The 16997-nt window shown below is 39.1% G+C and overlaps 1 protein-coding gene across 5 annotated transcripts in view; it reads left to right on the top strand.

Moving 5' to 3' along the window:
• The window catches only part of sox6 (SRY-box transcription factor 6), a 134268-nt gene extending 120884 nt beyond the window's left edge, over nt 1-13384 (top strand). For all 5 annotated transcript variants that reach the window (XM_063881476.1, XM_063881478.1, XM_063881477.1 and 2 more), the window contains 3 exons: nt 6197-6370; nt 7177-7393; nt 8200-13384. In XM_063881476.1, coding sequence (XP_063737546.1) covers nt 6197-6370; nt 7177-7393; nt 8200-8506 — 698 coding nt within the window. In that variant the 3' untranslated portion in view covers nt 8507-13384. The remainder of the gene's footprint in view (nt 1-6196; nt 6371-7176; nt 7394-8199) is intronic.
• Nucleotides 13385-16997: the final 3613 nt, after the last annotated feature.

Below are 16997 nucleotides of genomic sequence, written 5' to 3'. Positions count from 1 at the left end.
TTGTTTGAGGTCCTGAGCACAAGGGTGAAAATTCATGTTGCACCAGTGTGACAAAGCGTCATCTGCCTTTGTGGCGCTGGTTCCTACACAGGAGAAAGGAGTACCTCAGTGCACCAATGTTTGTCCGACATAAATATTTGTGGCAGTTTCCATGGCACTTCAGAGCGAGAGCAAAGAGGAAAATGGTTTCCGACTCATCTTTGATGCCTCAATGAGTCTCAAGGCAGAAGGATAGATATTTCTCAGTTCAATGTAACCCATCAACTTCTTTAAATAGCATCTCAGACACATTTCCTGTCAAATTTAGAAAAAGAATCTCCTTCATAATTAGTTCACATGGACGAAAAAATATTTTCTCCTTCTCATAAAAAAATGTTTACCAACTCCAAAGTAAATGTCTAGTTTCACATCACACCCAATTTTGAGGTGCATTTAGTGGATTAATGTACATGTTTCCCATGTGAGCCACAGCAGCAGATCCCATCCCTCCCGTCTGACTCCTCGGACAGATGTGCTTCCAGTGCTCTTTCTCCCAGTGGGAATCTTCTCTCTGTGGCTACTGTGGAGTCTGGACTGAAACAGAGCACACACCAGGGCAGTTGTGTCCTTTTAAGTCCTGCACAGGGCTGAGGGAAAGACTTGCGCCAGACGCCTCACATCAGTGTTCCCAGTGGGCTATGGATTAGGAGCAAACAGAGGTTAGAGGAGAAGAGAGGTCCTCTTCCCAGGGGGAGAAGGCTGGGAGCCAGGGCAGTACACACAACTTAAAACACACATTTTCTTCTCTTTCACCACAAATATATCTGTCTGCTTCACCAACAGGAAAACACATACAGTTGAATGATGTGAAGCAGGGTTTTATGATGTGAACCACAAAGTGTTTACTCTTCTGAGAAAATGTTTACTTTTGAATTCCTTGTTGTGAAGATTTTCTGCTCCATGTACTAATCAAGGCTTGGCTCCCTGTCATACCTTGATATATAGAAACATAGAGTATCCGTTTGGTTGCAGCTGTTTTGATTTCTTGCTCCTATTTGCTGTCAAAGGTCATGCAGATGTCAGGGTTTAAACTTTGCTAAATTTGGTTTTCAAGTAAATAAAATGTGAACTGAACTCAGTCCATTTTGCCCTGATATCAATTTGAATTGAATACAAATAAATAATTATAAATATTCAAAACCAAAAAGGCACAAATGTAATAGATGTAGGGGTTCCATTTGGGTACAAAATAAGGGGATCTCATTTTAAACCTCAGGTATTTCAGAACACACTGGATATATTTTCCTGAAAAAGGAAAATTACTGGGTATACCTCCCAGTCCTTAGATAGGGTGTGAAAGCAACCTTGGTGTGTAGCAGCTTTTCCTCCAGAACAGAGAGGCCACATTGAGTAGACGCAGTGTGTACAGCGGACTTCTGTCATCACTGCAGTTCACAGAAAGCTTTAGGTTTCTTAAGCTAATATTTGCAAAACATGCAGAGACCAAAGTCCTAACGACTTGGAAAATCTGGCAAAGAAATGGAAATAGATAGGATTTCCTTCATTTTACAAAGCCACGAGCCACACGCATGATCCCACGGCAAATTCATTAGGTCTTTTTAAGCTCTGGAGAAAACATTACAAAATACCACAAAAGCCTCAGCCCGTCAAGGCCCTTTGTTCATTGGCATATGGCAATATAGAGTTGCTGTGTAGCTGATGTTTTGTGTTTGTCTAAACCACCCCCATCGCTGAGAGTCCACAGAGAACAAAGAGGTTGTTGAGAGATTTGTGGAGGCAGGAAACAGAATTAATCTAAACGCCCAGTGTGATGATATCAACCGTAGAGTGAGAAAAGATGGGGCTTTAGCCAAGCACTGACTAACAATGTCCTGATGGAACAGGATGAGAAGAACAGTAGTGTTGCATTGTTGTGACATTGATGGGTTTCTTTACATCCGTAGCTCGGAGCTGTTATGAAGTTTTATGTTAGTAAATTGTATGAAGAGGTTTTTGTTGTTGTTTTTCTTCCCCTGTGAGGCCGTGGGAATTAAGCTCTGGCTTTTATTGCTGAGGAATTTTCCTAGAAGAAAGCTCAGATGAGGAGGCTCAGACATAATGATTTATCAAGTGACAACAACAATAGCTGAATAGGTCAGCGCAATCAAAGGAAAGTTCTGTTTTGAAGTTGAAAAATTCAAATGTACCCCCAATAGGAAATGTTCTCTGTGTTTCTGTGTGAATACAGGCTGGGATATTGTGGAAGATTAGATTCCAATTTTAGGCTAAATGCGTTTGTAGTAAAAGCAAAAAAAGCATTAGACTACATGTTGTAACAGGTAAGTCATTTGTTCCCATGTGCGTGCAAACACACACGCACTCGCAAACTTAAATCGTCCTAACCAAACAAAAATGATTGATATTTTATAAAAGGGCTTATATCACTTGTAATTTGTAATGGTTTAATTAGCATGCTATTAGCTCAGGCTAGAACCCTGGCACTGAGCGCAGTCTCCTGTCTGTCCATACACATTAATCTTGCCTGATCCTGCTCTGAGGTAAAGGCTCTATTGTCAGTAGTAAATGCCTTCAATCAGAGGTGTTACATTTGATCCCAGCAGGGAGGGCTTGGCAGGTTTGCGTGATTGTTGCCTGCCTGTTCAGTGAGGCTCGTCCTCTCAGCGCATTCCTGGGTGACATTATGTGTCTGCCCGTAGAACAAAGATGTGTAAGAAGGAGAAAAGGAGGAGAAAAGGGGACGCTGGGGCAGTGCGACTCCGTACATGGTCGAGTCTGAGCCTGTAGCTCACAGGTGTCATAGTCTTCTGGGCCTCTCTACAGTCTTAATTTCTCTTCCTTTGCTTCGTACATACTGGCTTAGCCTTCTCCAATTTTTTTTATGCCCCCCACCACCAACACACACACACACACACACACACACACACACACACACACACACACACAAACACACACAATCATTCTTTCTCACTGTAATTCATGCTGCTCATCTGCAGTGTTTCCAGGAGAGACAAATTAAAAGGGGATTCTCATATCGCTCTGTCACACTTGAGCTGCGGGCCTCATGAATCACAATAAATTCTATTAAGCAGCGCTCCCTCTGTTGCGCACCTTTCCCCAGCTACCACCCAGGAGGCCTGCCCCTGTCACTGGTAAACATCTGTGTTTATTTACACAATCACACACCTAACTAACTAATTCCTAAATGTCCTCCACCTCCTGGAAAAAAAATGTTAATGCTCATTTGCAGAATGTCAGACCAGTGTCAAGATTTTTAATAAATAGACAGAAACAACGTAGCAGTAAATTGCATGTTGCAGCTTCTAGGGATTTTCTGAGACTGACTGCTAATGCGCAAAATGCCTCTGATTAAGTTATATATATATTACAGGGGATGGAATAAGGGGCTAAATGTATCCACCTTTTAAACCTTGGCTGGTTTTGTATCATAGAAAGCCTATCTCCCAACCTTGTACTTCAATTTATACTTTATTCAGAGACATTGCAGTGACAACTTTGATATAATTTCAGGTCAAAGGTCAAACCTTGTTAGGATGTTATTTTTCCAGAGGCAGCCCTAAATCTTCATCACAGTGTTCTTTACAAATCGAGGACCACACTACCTGCCTCGGTACAGCTGAAGATGATGTAACACTGCTGTTGTTCATTTCAACGGCTTTCTGTAGCATCAGACAGGCACTTTTCTATGTGCCATCATGTGAGAAAAAAAACATGCCTCATCTGGTTTCCCTCCAATGAACCAAGTCACGTGGCTGGTTTCCTGGCTAACTATGGATGTGGCACTAGCTGATGGCAGGCGCTTGTTTTGTCCCCCGCTCTGTAAGAAGCTCACCTCTGCCCGTATGCATGCACACCAGTATATAAATTGCTGAATCAGTGTCAGTGATAGAGTAATGGCACGGGAGGCATCGTAAATTACAGCAAGCGATCCCGGGGCGCAGACACTGGCTGTCGTGTCTGAGTGAGCGCTGCGCTCCTGAGCTAATGAATACCTTCATCTGGCCCCGGCAGTCAGCAGATTGCCCCGCGTTGATGGATACTGTCAGCCCTCCGCCACACCACATTTCATTGCACAATAAACATGGTTGTCAAAACCAAACAAAGTGAAATCAATTCATCCTGTACAGTGAGTGCATGCTAAATGAAATTAACGTACTGTGGGGTTCGGTGGCAGCAGAGGTAGTGTATTATTTCTGAATTCATGATGGCTTTAGGGCCTATAGACTTCTATGTGGTAGAAGCAAAGAGACACAACTACAGATACTGCTCACAGAGTTTGAAGAACTGTCAATGACAGAGACAGAAAACACCTCCTGAATGTTCTGATGTTGTACATGTGTGCATCCTGTCCTTGTTTCAGTATGTATATAAATATGCCATGAATGCATAAGGGCGTGTGTTTTTCAATTGAGATTAGAAGAAAAGGCGAGGGCTTTGCAGATTAAGCATCCTTTCATAGGTTATTATTTTTTAAATAAAAAAACAGGAAAAATTGTTCTTTAGTCATATTATATAATTCACTATTTAGTAAAAAAGGAAATTATTCATTCTGGAAATTGAATTCCTTTTTTAAATATTAAATTGTAATCACTTTTTTAGAGATGGTAAAATCAAGTGTTTTCTTTTCCTTTTCCATCTATAATGTATATTATATATACTTTTTAATTAACAGTTATGATTATTATTATTATTTAATTTTGACTTTATTTTGCCAGAACTATAGAGCTATAAGAGCTGAATCTATATTGCCATATGCCAATCATCAACAAGGTACGAGTCGAAATGTGAAAACACAATTTACGAGGGTTTGTCAGATAAAAACAGACTCCCTGGATCATAGATGTGGTCGTTTGACTGATGTTCATGAGCTGGTGAAAAATCATAAAGGGTCCATTGTCCTGAGTGAAACAGGTTTCCTAGTGGGCAGTGAGACGTAAAACATTCTCTGGGAACACAAACCAACTTCCACCACACCACCTCTATGGAAGTTGCTCTGTGTTGCTCTCTCTGTGGTACATATGTGTGTCTTGGTATATGGCCTTTTCACTACTTGTCTCCTATTATAATTTTGAAAAGAAGACACGCTTTACCAAAGTGAGACACTCAAACTCTTGAGGCTGAAAACGGTGCAGCAGCATCTTCCGTGATTAGAGCAGAGCGAGGTTTCTGTGGATTTGGAATTAATGTCGCTGCAAAGCCCTCCATTACTCATTAAGAGTTTGATTTTGTTTATCAACTGAAATAATAATAGAAATCAAACCCCAGGTAACGTGTGCCCAGGCTGCAAGTGGAATGGTCTAATGAGAAGGCTTCACATGTGGATGATGAAATATGCATGAGTCATCCCAAGCTTTCTTTTCCAGATTTGAGATCATTAAAGATGTATCGTAGCATATGGAAGGCTTTTTTTGTCTTATTTTTCAAGCCTTGTTTATCAACATGTTTTTGTTTGTTTAAATATTCATACTGCTTTTATTTAATTCTTTCACATCTTACATATAAAAGGAAGCAAATGCGCAAACAGAAATCATTATCAGTCTGATGTACAGTTTAATACTGAGAGAAACTCTCTTATGCTGATTGTGAATGCCCTGATTGAGAAACAGCACTTTGCAGAATCGGCACAGTCTCTCATCGCAAATGTGGAGATAGAGACGAAGAGAAAAGAAGGAAGGAAAAAAGATGAAAATAGTCAACCAGGAAGGATGAAGATGACGAATAGCGGGCTTTAATTTATTTGTAAATGTATATGATAAGATCTTCATTTTTTAGAGACTGCCTCCGGTCGCATATTTGTAATTTATGTTGGCATTTTTGCACTTTTACTGGAAACTATGAATGTCAAATTGAAAAGTATGTGTTTGAGTAGAGGGTGAAAACATTTGCAGAATTTTCTTTAACTTTGATTTTAGTCAACGATTTTCTTATTTGGTTTTGGATAGACCTGAGTATAAGTTAAAAAGCTCCTTCTAAAGCTGATGCTCTTTGTGTCGCTTTTATAGCTCATAGAATATCAAGGAAGGTATTCCACTCAATATAAAATGCACCCCTCTGAACCCCAGCCGTCCATCAGAAACAATGCTCATGATGATGACAGTAGAGGAAGGCGAGTTTGAACCTCTGTCACCTATTTGTGAGTCAAGCGATGTAAGTCAACACTGTTAATTGATGCCAACAGGAGGTGCTGGATCTACTGAGGCACGAGTCTTCAGAGAAGCTCGAGGAAGGAACAACAACGAGCCCCACATTAAAAGGCCAATGAATGCGTTCATGGTGTGGGCCAAGGATGAGCGGCGCAAGATCCTCCAGGCCTTCCCCGACATGCACAACTCCAACATAAGCAAGATTTTGGGTAAGACTTTTACATCCACTACAAGTTACTTCAGCATATATTATGGCTATCACTCTACTAAAAAATAACCATAACTGCCACGGGAAAAGGACAGACACATTATCTTTCAATGCTTCAGTGCTCTCTGCAGCTTATCCCAGTTTAACAAAAAACAAGTCTCATTCCAACTTTAGCAGTAAAGAACTTATTTTTAACGATTTTGCTAATCAATCTTTTGGTTAAAGACCTAGCATTTTTTACATATAAATCCATGGGGTTAATTGCTCTAAGTAAGGTTAATTTGACAAAGTACATCTGAAGGAGGAGTGTGTGTTATCTCATAGGCAACTGTGCATCAGGTCTCCACAGCCTACAGATGGATTTATATCCCATCACTAGCATAAGTGTTTGTCATGAAAAATGACAGAGGCTAAATGGGTCTCGTCCCCTCAGCATTGGAGTCCATACATCAGAGCTGTTTAAAGTGCTGTCATCCAGCCCCTAGTAGGACACTTCACATAGCTGCAATATTTACTACACTAGCTTGTTGTTCCTTTCTGTTTGACTTTGAAGGATGTCTTGTGTCTCAAACAATGTGCATGTGCAGGGCTATCAATAGCTTGAACAAATTATAAATTGATGATTTTGCTAGAAAACATATTAAATACAGCTCAGTGTTAGCCTTTACCAAATATGTAAAATGTATGTCTCTGTTACTATATGACACAATTTTAGGATATAGGTCACTCTTAAATACCAGTTATTAAGCTCCTTTATTCCCCTGCTTGTGTTTAAATACTTACATTTCATTTTACTTTGTTGTGTAGGTTCCCGATGGAAGTCCATGACTAACCAGGATAAGCAGCCATACTATGAAGAGCAGGCCCGTCTGAGTAAGCAACACCTAGAGAAGTACCCAAACTACAAGTACAAGCCACGGCCTAAGAGGACCTGCATCATCGATGGAAAAAAACTCCGCATTGGAGAGTACAAGCAGATGATGCGTTCACGGCGACAAGAGATGAGACAGTTCTTTACTGTGGGGTAGGTGCGCAAAAAGAAATCCCTTACCACACTTACACACAAGCCGAAAACAAAGCAACTGGACTCTACTGTATGTGTTGACTTCCTTAAAGTTTTGTCCTATATAATGAAAGCACCATTTCCAAAACTGAGTGTTTAGTTAATCATTATGCATTGGTTTTAAAACAAGGGTCTGACATGCACATTATAAAGTGTTTTTTCAATAGCTGTGATTTAATAATTTTAGACAATAGCAGTCTGCCAATGGAGCATAAAGTGCAGACATTATTACAGGATATAAGCTTTAAGTATAGACTTACAGAAGCCTGGAGGGCAGCAGTCTGAAGCTTAACACTTTAATTTACTGTGTGTGGTTAGCAGGAGAGCCCTTCTCCAGGTGTTCCCATGTCAGTCATAAGCTTCAGCGGCTGGAGTATCAATCATGCAGCGCAACAGCAGACAAGAGCAGCGCTAACCACGTATTGGTTTTATGTCACCAATAAAATGGGTAGTGTTTCTGAACAGCACAAGACGGGAGCTGTCAGGAGAAACTCTCTTTTCCCAAATCATTTTTACAGAGCTGCTGGCTTAAAGCAGACTGCTGTGGGAAATCCCTAATCCAACCCTCTCAGTTAAAACAAAATACAAAAATACAGTAAATATATAGTTTCATTCAGACTATCCTACGTAATACTCTCTCTTTCAGCAACACTTTTGCCATTTTTACCACCTGTTTCCTTTACCGTTTTTTTAAGTCTCTATTCGTATCAAAAATACGTCATCTGAGAGCGTGATGTATTAATGTTATCTCTTTCTTGTGCATGCAGACAACCACCGCAGATTCCCATCACCACCACAGCCAGTATGGTCTATCCAGGGGCCATCACCATGGCGACAACCACACCCTCACCTCAGATGACATCAGAGTGCTCGAGTGCCTCGGCAAGTCCCGAGCCATCCATTCCTGTCATTCAGAGCACCTACAACATGAAGCTAGAGCCCAACCCCATGGTGAATAACACTGTGCCAGTCAATGGCGTGGAAGAGATGGACATGTATGAGGATTTTGAGGATGAGCCCAAATCAGACTATAGCAGTGAAAATGACACACAGGAGCAAGTCAGCGCCAACTGAGACCTCTTCAATGGAAGAGGACCCATGCAGACCCAACACTCAAACAGGAGGATGCTCGAGGGTTGGTTTGATCTGAGGGAGCGAAAGAGCAAAACAAAACTACACCACAAAGGTTAAAAAAATAAAAAAATAACAGTGTATCATTTATGAGCCAGCATGCAGATGTGGCTTCATCCGAATCAAAAGCTATTTGGTCTTAAGTGTTTCTTCAAGTGTGTGAAGCAGTTTGGTTGTGTTCATTTCGATTTTTGTTTTTTATCTCATTGTTTATTTTTCATTGTGAACATGGACATTTACACAATTAGGTCATTGCCTACAACAAAAGATTGAACTTGAAATTGAACATTTCATATGAACCTATAATTCTTACAGTCATATACGTATTTTGATTTTGAAATATTGCATAACTGTTCAAGATGGGGATAATATTCTCACTCAGGTATAGTGTGCCAGCCAACAGCTTGTGAATGTTTTTAATCAATAATTAATTATTACCAGTACAAAATATCTCAAAATTCAGATGTGTGAGTGATTCCAACATATTACAGAGGGAAATGACATTTTATTAATATTATTTTAATTATTATTTGCGTTTTTGTTGTTATTGTTATTACACAAACTACATTATTTAGTGCAGAAGTGCCAAACATTTTAAGTTTTAAAATCTGTAAAGTCTTTTGGGAGAGGCTTGGTGATTTTTGGACAATCTCTTGATCTCTTAATACAGCTTCATTATCCAGTCTTTCTTTAATTTACCCTAACAGAATACACAAATGAAACTCAGGAACTTGGAGGCAGCAGGCTCTGCGGGAGGTTACACTATGCGACATCTTTGGGTGGTAGCTTTTGATGCTAGCCTGTTCTCCAGGGAGCCCAATGCAGTGATCATCAATGAACGCGGCCAGTCCTGTCATTTCCCTTATCCCAGTCTACACAGAGCACAGTGGCGTCCTTAACTCATATCCAGCTCTGCAACCCAGTCTGATTCACCAAGTTCTTAATCAGAGTGATTGTAATCAGGCCAGAATGCTAAAGGGCCAGAGGCCTCCAATCTGTGGGATTGGAAAAGCAGGGAAAGGCAGCTTTGGGGGCATTACAATCTCAAATTGATGTTGTACAATGTGTAGCTACAGTACATTCTGTTAAAATGCTTTAGCCCCATTTGGACGGCAAGTTTAAAGTCTTACGTCTTAGAACTTCTTTTTTTTCAATCGTAATTCTTTTTAAACATTGTAAATCTTAAATTGACACTAAGAAGTCTTAAATCTGAGCACGGTCACAGGGTTGATGCAATGAGTTGATTACTGCCAGAGTCTTAAGAGGAGGGACAGCCTGTGAGGATATTTAGAAACTTGAAAGAAATACTAAAATCATATGTTCGTTGCCTCATCATATTCACAGAGCAGGGGTACTTTAAAACACTTTTTATTTTGCATAGTGCACTTATACACATCTTATTCTGTCAACCTTTAGCCTTATGTTGGATTTCTTGAATACTCTTATCAGCTTATCAGCACTTAACTATTGCATTTAAAACAGGATAACATGCAATGACTCAGATACGAGGGCCACAAGCAAAGTCTCTTTCCTAATTTCAGCCAAAAAGCTGACAAGTGGTGACCTTCTGGAGACTGCAGCTAGATAAAGCAAGGCCTTGATGTTGAGATTCAGATCCTCTTTACAGGGCAGAAGGTCTAAGTGGCTCCCCTCCCTGCCATGCCCTGCTCTGACCCCTGCCCATGGCAACCCCAGCGCCCAGGGGGCGCCATCTGGCCCAGAGAAGGAAAAAACAACAGGGAGGAAAGGGAAACAATATAGATGTGGTGTGTGTCCCTCATTGTGCTTTCCATCAAAGTGCTGGTAGTAAGGCCTCAACAGGGCTCCCACCCCAGCCCAATCTCCAGGCACTGGCGAGCAGATGGAACAAGTACATCAAGCTGTGGGGGATTATTAAAATGACTGACGACTGGGTATCATCTGAAATACAGCATTATTAATGCATGAGTCCAGCTATTCCCCTCCCTTGCCCTTGAACCTGTCCATTTCAGAAAGAGAACAGAGCTTTTTGAAGGATCTGAATAGCTGGTCACTGTTTTAAACTGGTCAACATCCCCACTGCTGGTCACTGCATTTTTTCTCCTAGCTCTAATTGGTACAGATGGCTTTCATCTCTTCTGAACTCTTTAAAGCTGTTTACCCCTTCATTCATAATTCCCGTTTTTCTTCATCACCTTTTTTCTCCATTGTTCTCATTCTGAGGTACAAACTATTTAAAAGTCTCCTACAAACAAACCCACGTGGATTTCCCTCCTGAGTCAACCTGTTCGGTATTTTGAAGCTGTTTGCTCCTGATTGCTGGTGGTTGGATGGATTTGTATGTGATTGTAAATATTTTTATGACCATGCCACACTGCTTTAGTTGGCTGGAAGTTAAAAAGGACTCTTCACGGAACTGAAACTTGACTGTGCTTATATAGCAAGAAAAATACAAAAAAAGGAAGAAAAAAATTACAAGAACTCATGTGGAGACAATGTTTCATAAGTGTTATAAGCACTGGATATAAATTGTATTTTTATCAATGCTGATTAATGTGAAGCTGTTTGAGGAAAATCACCATGAACAAACATAATTCCCCAGTTGGACTCAAGTGGGTTTACTCTCACAGTTGCCAGATTTGAGTCATTTTTTGTCTACTTATGTTGTTTATTTATGCAAAGACTCATGTGATGAATGAACACTTTGTTTAAGCTTCAGGGCTGCCTAGGGGAGAGACTCAGCACAAGAAAGTGAGCAGAATTCAACAGCAAGCTCGGTTAGCTGTCAAACACCAGACTTCAGTGCATTGTATATTGTATTTGAAACTGTAGAGTATCAACATATTGTATTTATTATTAGCCACTGTTGGCTCTAAATTTGTCAGTAAAACAACAACATGGACAATCAGAGAAAAAAACAAACATGTTTGATGAATTGGAGCTATAAACAGGTTTTCAGTGAATCCACCATCTCATTTAGATTTTATTGTAAATATAACATAGAAAATATATTTTTGTTCATTAGTGAAGTATACGTTGTGTATTTGGCTGTTATTTTATTTACTTTCTTTTATTTGTGTACGTGGTTTCATGTTTTTAAAACCTGACAAGTCACAGTACCTCATGTAGATGCTGATTTTTTTTTCCTGCTTATTGAAAGACAGCAGTATTGGACCTGAGACAGAGAGAAGCACCTCACTTGCTTATGTTTTGATAATCTTCCCTGGACTGTTAAAAAAAAAGCAATCAGAATAACGCTACACTCATTAGACCTGTTGACATAAAGGAGTCATTAGAAATAAGGTACTCATTTGAACAACAAGCTCTTGATGTACAAGAAGTATTCAATTATTTGTGTCCAATAATGATACAATCTAAATGATATGCTGTATATCCTCACATGTGTTTTGTGTGTATTACAGCACTCATAGGTGTGGGTGGTTTCTTACGAGGAACTGTTTTCAGCCAAAATAATCTGCATGCATTTGGCTTGAATTGACATCAGCAGAATAAACAAGGTGTTTTTTTTTTCTTGAAAAATGGTTTCAAACAAAAGTGATGTTTTTAATTTTATGTTTTTGAGAAGGTGGGAGCGTGCAAATATTTATTTGTTTTAATGTGGCAAAATGCACCAACATTGTGCATCCTTCTTAGTTAATTCTCTCCTTGTCATATTTTTGTATGTTTTTAATGGACATGCTCATACCCATCCAGCCATCTGAAAATGTAGCCCTCACAATTGTTTTCTCTAAATCCACTTGCAATGGTTTGATCAAAAGAACTGAAGACAAAAGCTCATATGCTGTTTCAACATTACTTACTGTAATTCATTTTGTTTTCTGTATGGACTTTGTGATGTATATGGTGGGAATGTTTTCTGTGTTAATTTAATCAGCACAATTCACTGACATGCTGGACTGACATGCTAGCTGCTGTTCAGAAGTGTAAAACTGTTGTTTCGGAGCAACGTTTATAGTTGTCTTTGGTACTTTGCTTTTTAGAGTTGTCTCTCAAGCAACACTGTGTGTGGCTCTTCTATCACTGGAGCCGTTGTTGAAATTGCTGGCAGCCTGATACAATTTTCTGCGTAGAATCTTTATCGTTTTGTTTTTTTCTGGCAGGTACCTAGGCCCATGGCAAGTATTGTTTGGGTGTTATTAGAGAAAATGAAATACATAGTGTCTGTTGCTGCTTTAAAAAAAGTTTATGTCTGAATATGTAAATAGTTTATCATAATATCTTGTACAGTCCAATGTAAAGTTTTTAATTCAACTTGTTGCCATCACATTTGTGTTCACATTCTTCTTTATACAGTACAAAAGATTGATTATTTGCTAGGGGTATTATTGCTTAAAAAGAAAAAAAAATGAAGATGTTATTACATTTTTTTTTGTTTGTTTTGTTTTGCTTGGCTTCAAAGTGTACACCAGCAAGTCTTTGGTTTCCATGTGCAGTATTGACGTGAGGTAAAGGTGAATCATTTTACAGTGGTGTGTGTGGAGAACAGTCTCCTCGGCTTTGGTAGTATTAATTCACTATATTGAATAAAAACAAACCAATGAGGGACACATTTGGGTGCATCTAGGCACATAGAAATGTGTATTCTGTATATGAAGAAATTATCCCCGCAGGATCAATTCAGGCATATTATAATGTAACACCATTTTCTGTATGTAAAAAATCAACAGTGGGATGAATAACTGCCTGTTTAAGCTCATTTACCTCAAGAATTTCCTCCTTTTCTGTAAGAGACAGAAATTGTGTTACAGAAAACCTTCTCCCATCACTCCATCTTTTGTACTGCTGTTGACACTTACGAATTAAAGAGACATTTTGTTTTAAGATTTGAGTAATTACTTTCATTGTGGATTATTCGTCATGTAACTTATTCTTGTTCAGGTGTTTTTCTGCAATGTAAAAAACAGAGAGGTTTAAAAATGCTAAATCAAAAAAGGGAATTGGCTTATTTTAGTGCACTTTGAGATGTTTATCCATCAGATACATGGTTCCTAATATCTTTAAATATTGTACATACTGCATAGATGATTTTTCCTGTCTCATTTAAATATCTTTAATTGAAATATAAAAGTAAGTTATTCATACATGTAATGGTAAGCTAATGTAGTAACTAATATATATAAAAGTCCGTAAGCAAACCAAATAAAACAGGAAATTGTATGAAAGTGTTCATTTAGAAAATAAGCTTCGTAACTTATACCTGATTATCAATAATACGCCTTTATAGTGGTTATGGATAGGTTATTTTGTACCATACTATAATATAAAAGAGGCCTGTAAATACTAAATTTAAATACATCCTGAGTAGGAAGTTGTTGATTCAATCATTGTTTACTTTACTTTATGATGTCCTGGCGATGATTACCACCTGGGCAAGACCTAAGGCTGATGTTTTTCCTTTCACAGCCCACTGAAGGAGACATGTGCAATGAATATTTGCTTTAGCATTGGTGAAACTCAACTTAACGTATTTTCTATTTTTATTGTTTTTACATTTGTTGCATGCAGGTATAATCTGATCATACATTAAACTTCAAACGTTATACAAAGTTGGTTGCCTGAAAAACAGAACATACAGTTTGGCAGAAACCACAACATAAACAAGCATTTGCTCTGCAGCCTCTTACTGTGGTTTGGTAAATAAATCACACGTCCTAAAGATCCTTGACCTCCTGAATGAAGAGGTATAGGCGCAGTGTGTGTGTTTGTGTGTGTTTTTGACAACACATTGAGACAAGGGTGTGTGTGTGCCAGAGGTCATCTCGAGAGTTGTAAGCCCAGACTATGTCCATCACTCTTCTCTGGATCTCTGCCATCTATTGCTCATTATCATAATGATTATTATGAGTTGTACACCCTGCTTCCCTTTCAAATACTGTCTGCCTTGATGGTCTCAAACATTTCAGAGAACATTTGAGCGGTGTTGTTACAAGTCAGCATATAATTGACTGATTTACTTTCTCACTCTGTGTTAGTAATACTCACCTACATAAAAGGAGAACAACAAAAACATCTAGAACAAAAGTCCTTTAAACCACTTGGGGAAACTGTTTTAATTGCATTGCACATGCTTTCTCCATAGCGATGAAGGCTAACAGTTTAACTACAGTGTCTGTAAAAGATGTCTGTGTAAGCGTTCTGCAGCACTAGATGGAAAACTAGACATATACCTCTGCACAATAAATCTTATAGTAATTTTCCAAGCCTGTATGACAACTAATGCCATGGAGAAAAGCTCTGTGCGTTGTGTATTTGTATTTGTATCATTGTGCAAGTGCATACAATTAAAGCACTGCTGCGTTGGTGATATGCCAGACCATTTTTATTATTTTCTTTGAGCTGTTTTCGCTTCTAATTGTTCACATAGATTTCTTTATAAACTAAATAAGAGGTCAGCGTGAATAATAGGGCTGCTGGTGAGTTATATGGAGTATTACTGCTGTTTGTAAGTGGCCTGTTTGGATGAACTGTCACCGTTGTACAAAGATGTGTATGTTTGAACAGCGGATAATAATTAATACTGCAATGCTGTCATGTAGCGGCAGGGCTGCAATTTCACAACTCTGATGACTAAACACCGGTGGGATGGGGAGCAGTGAGGGGAGCCTGGAACAATATTTTACTCATTTGGATCTGCTCAATGGTACAGCCGTTGCACCCAGTGAATCTGTCAGACAGCACCATTTCCCCAAGAACAGCTGCTATTTATCTGATTTTCTCATTAGAGTTGACTCATGTCTTCATTGTACTGGCTTTGGCAGAGGTGCTGCAGCCGCTAGGTATCGCTCTTTAAGGCGGCCCAGAGTTGGTCTCCTTGACGTTACTGGAATTAGAAATATGTAACACCTGGCGATGTTTTTTTTACATTTTTGGTTATCCATTAAAATAATGTTGAAAAATATCTAATTTGACACCTTTCAACCAGATGTTAATATTCTTCATATGCATGTAACTTTCAGGTTATTTCTCCTTCTACTTTGCAACTGAGGTGAGAGAAAAAATTTAATCTCAAGAGTCAAACATGTGTACACGAAGAGTATGTAAGAACAGCCCCCACACTTAGCAATGTTTTAATCCTTGGAGGTGAAGGACTTAGGAAATCTTGCTAATTTCACAGATGGTTTAAAATAGATTAGTGTGGAGTAGCAGCTCCCGGAGAAGGGCTGACCCACCAGGCTCCCTGTGCAGCTGCCAGAACCCTGCACCTCATGCTCAGGAGTGCCTTCCAAAAGTCCTGCAAGGTTAAACTCAAACTTAAGCATACCGAAATGCCATCCTTGTTGTTGTGCATCTTCAATTCATTTCTGCATTCTGCATGTTTTTTTTGTTGTTTTTTTATACACTCAAAATATTTAATTCAGGGTAATTTTTTTATTGTAGTTTTTTGATTACATTATCAGAAATATTTGCCCCTTGCCTTTTAATGTTTTACCGTCAAGTCTATGTTTAGTTAATCTGTCTGTCTTTCCTACCTTGAAATGTATGGCCTTGGGAAATATAACTTCCTGTTCTTGGCTAAAACAACACACTGGAGCACAAAGGGTTTTGATGGGTCCAGTGGGCCAGGGAGACTATTCTTACTGGTTACTTTGTCTTCTTTCTCATTAGACATTTTGTACAATGCATCCAAGAGCTGTTTTGTTGTAATGGAATAAAGGAGTGAATCAGACTCTGCATGGTATTTTGAATAGGCCAAGCCTGCTGCTCGAGCTGGGTTGTGTCCGAGGAGGCCTGACACAACTCTGGCCTGGCTGAAAAGGCCCAGCTTGGAGTTAATGTGGAAAGACAATGGCTCAGGGAGAAAAACTCGACATGGTTTTGTTGGACTTGTCATTCTTTTGTGCATAGCTGTGAGAAAAGCCTAGGAACCATCTGAACGTTTTGGTTTTTTTTTGTTGCTTTTTTGACCCATATCTGGGACAGCTTTCACAAAGCCCTTGTAAGAGGGTTGAAACAATGGAGAGGCGCTTTCAGAAGGACAGGCCCCGACTCCGGCCAAACCATCTTGGACCTGCTTCACTGAAAGGGTTTGTCACCAAAAGGCTGACATCACAGCAGAGCTATTGGTGTATTTTAACAAAAAAAGAAGGAAAATAATGATGACTGATCCCATCCAGGAATTAGAAATATTTGAGAATACAATTTAACACCAGTGTCATTAGTGTACATGACTGGTTGTTAAGAAATAACACAACAACCACAAACTTTACAAACCAAATACGTGACCTCCCAAAATGTTCAGTTCCCGAATGATTAGAAAAAGATGTATTAAAGAAAACAGCATTAATGTTAAATGTTTTCAGAAAGAATATTGCATATTAGCTGAACTGAGATGATACTGAAGATATATTTATGTTTATGTAAATCAATCTGATTCTCTGAGCACAGTTGTTAGGAACACTGGGTTGCTAAATGAACTTTTGAAAATCCACATGGG

The sequence above is a fragment of the Eleginops maclovinus genome, chromosome 4, assembly GCF_036324505.1.
Source record: "Eleginops maclovinus isolate JMC-PN-2008 ecotype Puerto Natales chromosome 4, JC_Emac_rtc_rv5, whole genome shotgun sequence".
Classification (NCBI taxonomy): Eukaryota; Metazoa; Chordata; class Actinopteri; order Perciformes; family Eleginopidae; genus Eleginops; species Eleginops maclovinus.
Note: the sequence above shows the minus strand (reverse complement) of the source record. Positions and strands in the feature narration are given on the sequence as shown.